General features: G+C 37.0%; 1 protein-coding gene across 2 annotated transcripts; it reads left to right on the top strand.

Moving 5' to 3' along the window:
- The first annotated feature begins 937 nt into the window (after positions 1-937).
- LOC105128457 (NAC domain-containing protein 72) lies at positions 938-3,765 on the top strand. 2 transcript variants are annotated; one of them, XM_011030142.1, is made up of 4 exons: positions 938-1,466; positions 1,609-1,877; positions 2,728-3,409; positions 3,619-3,765. In XM_011030142.1, exons 1-3 carry the CDS (start codon positions 1,226-1,228, stop codon positions 3,385-3,387), a joined length of 1,170 nt encoding a protein of 389 aa, XP_011028444.1. In that variant the 5' UTR covers positions 938-1,225; the 3' UTR covers positions 3,388-3,409; positions 3,619-3,765. The 2 variants fall into 2 exon arrangements, with proteins under 2 accessions (XP_011028444.1, XP_011028443.1); XM_011030141.1 differs by having other exon boundaries at positions 2,728-3,727.
- Positions 3,766-4,532: the final 767 nt, after the last annotated feature.

Genomic DNA, 4,532 nt, shown 5'->3' with positions numbered 1-4,532 from the left:
AACAAAGCCAATTAAATGCTGGTGTCGTATGCATAACCTGTGAGATCGATGGAGGGTCACGGATTTACCAGGTACGTGCGTCCTGGCTTTGCAAGTATTGAACAAAATTAATTGATCTTGTGGCCTTGCGTACTGGCGACAAGGGTAGGCCTCGAGAAATAGTGGATGAATTGAAATCTATTTTTGTTTCCATAGTTTTGGGTGAATTTATGTACCCTAACATGTTTTGAGCGTTTTTGTTTTTATATATATATATATATATATATATAAAGAGTAGAATTTGCGGTGGTGTGTGTATATGGTTAGAACTAAGAAAGGTCCAAAAGGCACCGCTAAGGGTGGCTGTGGCCACCCTGGCCTCCTTTTGAAATGTCATTTTCTCATATATATATATATTTATGATAAAATATCATTTTCTCATCATAAAGACCCTCATGGAATACCACCTCTTTACATGTAAGGCTTGAAAGTTATGTACATCTTTCTTATCATCGACTCTTCCCTCTCTCTCCATTCCCATAGCCATTGAAAGGTATTTAAAAATACAGTAATAATTACTTTTTACTTAGAAATATGTTAAAATAATATTTTTTATTTTTTAAAAAATAATTTTTAATATCAACACATTAAAATAAAAAATAAAAAAAATTAAAGCAAAAAATAAAATAAAAAATTTATGTTTTTTCAAAAATACTTGAAAAAAATAAACAAATCAGCCCTAAATCTAATTTGATTGGATGTATCAACTGTTAACTCACGTTTATCTCTGACTAGTTTTATTTCCAACTATTTTTTAAGTTGATGTAATCAAATTCTAGATAGACTGACTTAATTAAACCCTTTCAAACTCCAACATGTTAAAATCAAAAAATAATTTTTTAAAAAATAAAAGGGTATTATTATTATGGACAAAAGTGAGAAACTGTGGTTAACCTGATGACCGAGTCCTAAACTAAGGCTGACAAGTATGCTCCTTCCTCTCCAGAGATACAAGAGAGGAGAGAAGAGTGACTTTTATGGTCATATATAGTAATTAACTAGTCCACCATGTTTAACCGTGATGATCACTCATAGTCTATACCGTAGCATACCCACTTGCACTCGCAGCTAGCAGCACCGCTCAATTCGTACAATTCTCTCAACTAGTATAAATAAGAGAGGAGGATGACAAGCCCCAACTGGATTTGATTTCTATCCTTAATTCCCTGTTAGTCTCTTCTAGTTTATGGCAATTGCAGCAACCATGAGCCACAACGATGAAAACAACAACAGCAACGACAACACCAACAACATAGATGATGATGATGATCATGAGCATGACATGATTATGCCTGGCTTTCGTTTCCGTCCTACCGAAGAAGAACTCATTGAGTTCTACCTTCGCCGTAAGGTTGAGGGCAAACATTTCAATGTCGAGCTCATTACTTTCTTGGATCTTTATAGCTATGACCCTTGGGAACTTCCTGGTATACCATATGCTAATCCCCTTCTTTTATATATCTTCTTCTTCTTCTTCCATTCTGTCATGTGCCATAGCTAAACTACTAGTTTCAAATTTGAGTGATGATAGATGATGTATGTATATTTATATATTTTGTTGCTGATCAGCTTTGGCTGCAATTGGAGAGAAAGAATGGTTCTTCTATGTCCCTAGAGACAGGAAATATCGAAACGGGGATCGTCCCAATCGTGTGACCACTTCAGGCTACTGGAAGGCAACAGGAGCTGACCGGATGATCCGAGCTGAGAATTCAAGATCAATTGGTTTAAAGAAAACCCTAGTTTTCTACTCCGGGAAAGCTCCTAAAGGAATCCGAACTAGTTGGATCATGAATGAATATCGGTTGCCACAGCATGAAACTGAGCGATACCAAAAGGTACTTGATTTTACTATATGATCTTCGGTTGCCATTCCAGCATCTAGCCTAGATTCTAACAGGCTTCCTCCTGTTTTGATCTTCTAGCTACGAATCTTTCGCTTTTTCTTGATTGTGATCAACAATCCTATGAATACAATATTCTTCTTATTTGTTTTCTCATCATCGTTTTTGCTTTCTTGATCTCAAATCATAAAAAATGAAACCCACGAATTAAACTATATATTTCCATGAATTTCAATCCCTTTTCTTTCCCTTCAGTATTTAACCCTAGCTAGTTCCTAGAGCTCTAGTTGATACATCCTAACTTGAGCAGCTTGCTAGTAAGCTTCTTCTCCTAAGCAATCGTGCAGAGTGAATTGTTCAATTTAAGCAATTGAGCAGCTTGCTAGTAATCTTCTTTTAAGCTATAGATCGATCCATAGCTAGCACACCATAGATATCTATGCTAGCTTTCTAGCCAGCTAAGAGAAGTACCAAAGGTGCATAAATATTGTAAGCCAGCCGGAAGAAATAAAGGCACAAGGAGAAGAAGATTGCTAGGAATAATACTGACATTTAAGTTCCAATCTCTTTAATGGAGCCTTCACAAAATTTATAATGGTAGCATCAGCATGCATGAACTTTAATTCAATTGCCCACAAAGCTTCCCTATGTATTGAATTCTACTCCATTAATGCTCCCTCATAACTGCAATCAATATTGGCTCATTGTCGAGAGTGGGGTAAATTTTCATTGCCTACAATTTATTTTGGTGTTCGAAGTTTCTTCCTTGGTTATTAATTCCTTCTTTTAGTCATTGATTCTTTCACAAGTTTCCTTGTTGTTTTGAAAAAAAAAAAAATTTCAGGCTGAGATATCACTTTGTTGCGTCTACAAGAGAGCTGGGATAGAAGATCACCCATCTCTCCCTCGTTCGATTCCATCACGGGCATCCTCATCGAGGGGGACTCAATCTGACAAGAAACACCAGAGTCATGTTACGGTGAAAGGATTCCAACCTTTCTTGGGACAATCATCACAGCAAATTGAAATGGAGAAGATGCGTGAAACAGATGCAAGCGGTAGCTCAGATGTCACAACAGCTCTTGGACTCTCCCAGCATAACATCAATGCATACCATCCAATTAGTACCTCACTTGAACTGCCGGCTTCAGTAGAAGAAGGAATGTTTCTAAACCAGACCAAGCAAGCTGCCAGCAGCTTTTTAGTCCCCAACTGCCCTAACCTCTTCACTGTCACATCTTCAGTGTCGTCGAATCCAGTATATGATGATCTTCATAGACTAATTAACTACCAACAAGCTGACATTGGTCAGCAGCAGCAGCAGCAGCAGTTTTATCTCCTTCAACAACACCAACCCTCACAGCTCTCTAGTATGGCACCACAATCGCAGTCACTGCCTTTCAACATGCTACCAAACTTGCTACCAACCACCTTTCCAGACAGGCTATGGGATTGGAATCAAATGCCAGAATCAAACAGAGACTACAATAATCCATTTAAGTAACTAATGGACTGCACATATATAGGTAGGTTATACTTGATGTTGTTCGTAATATATCCACATATAATCTACTCCTAATGCCATTAGTTTGCTGTTATGACTTATACAAATTAATGTATATTAGGGTTTGATTACTAGTCTACGTAATTTTCATTCCTTGTAATGAATATTGTTTAGCCTACAAATTAAGTTTGTGTCTAGAGATTAATATTTTGGCGGCTTTCAAATACACAGGTTTCAAGCTAGAAGCGACCTCTCTCTATTCATTTACTTCTAATAAGTGTAAAGAGAAGGCAAATTCACTGCTTCTGGTTCGTAGCCATATTTAATCTGGTTCAATTCATCTCCTTCCCCAAAATTTCTAGTGCTTGTCCTCACAAATGTGCATGTGTTAGCCTCTCCCCTCTCTCAAAATCTAAAAGTGTGTTCAGTGTAAGGTCAGAGAATCAAAATGCCATATATGATCGATACCCCGGGGCCATTTGGAGACAAAGGTTAATACACCTTATAGAGAATTGCAGGGGGGGGCTGGACCCCTTTTACAAGCCAACATTCATATGAAGGCAGCATGCACAAATTGTTGCATTTGTTTCTTTGGTAGGTGAGGGGACTGAGGGACCAACCTGAAAAGGAGAATTTTTCTGTTTTTTTTTTTTATAGGCAATAAAATGCTTGAAAACACCTAATTAATAATACATAGGCATGCATACAAGAGAATCAGAATAAATCTTTCCATATATCCCATTGGATATGAAACCCTCTTATGAACATATATATTCGATGCATATGATGATCACATGCATTAAAGATCTTAGAAACTATATAATTTGCCCTGGTTGATTTAGGTTTTTTTTTTTTCTATGAGATGCAAATAGCAGTTTAAACCTTAAAAGCACAGCGTAGTTAAACCAGCTCTTATACATATAAGCAGAATAAGTCTATAAACGGAAAACAAGAGATCACAACGATCTATATGCCAAAAGGACAGAAGTGTACATAAAAAAACCTTGGATAGCACAAGTGAAAGAACAATCAAAGAACCTGCCCCTCCATTAGCAATTTTGGGACCCTAACAACAAACCAGCACTTAGTTGATGATGAAGTCTAGCTAAAGACTTTTTAAAACAAAAAACGATGGAATCTTTGGC

This window comes from Populus euphratica, unplaced genomic scaffold, assembly GCF_000495115.2.
Source record: "Populus euphratica unplaced genomic scaffold, PopEup_1.0 scaffold14.1, whole genome shotgun sequence".
NCBI classification, from domain to species: domain Eukaryota; kingdom Viridiplantae; phylum Streptophyta; class Magnoliopsida; order Malpighiales; family Salicaceae; genus Populus; species Populus euphratica.
Note: the sequence above shows the minus strand (reverse complement) of the source record. Positions and strands in the feature narration are given on the sequence as shown.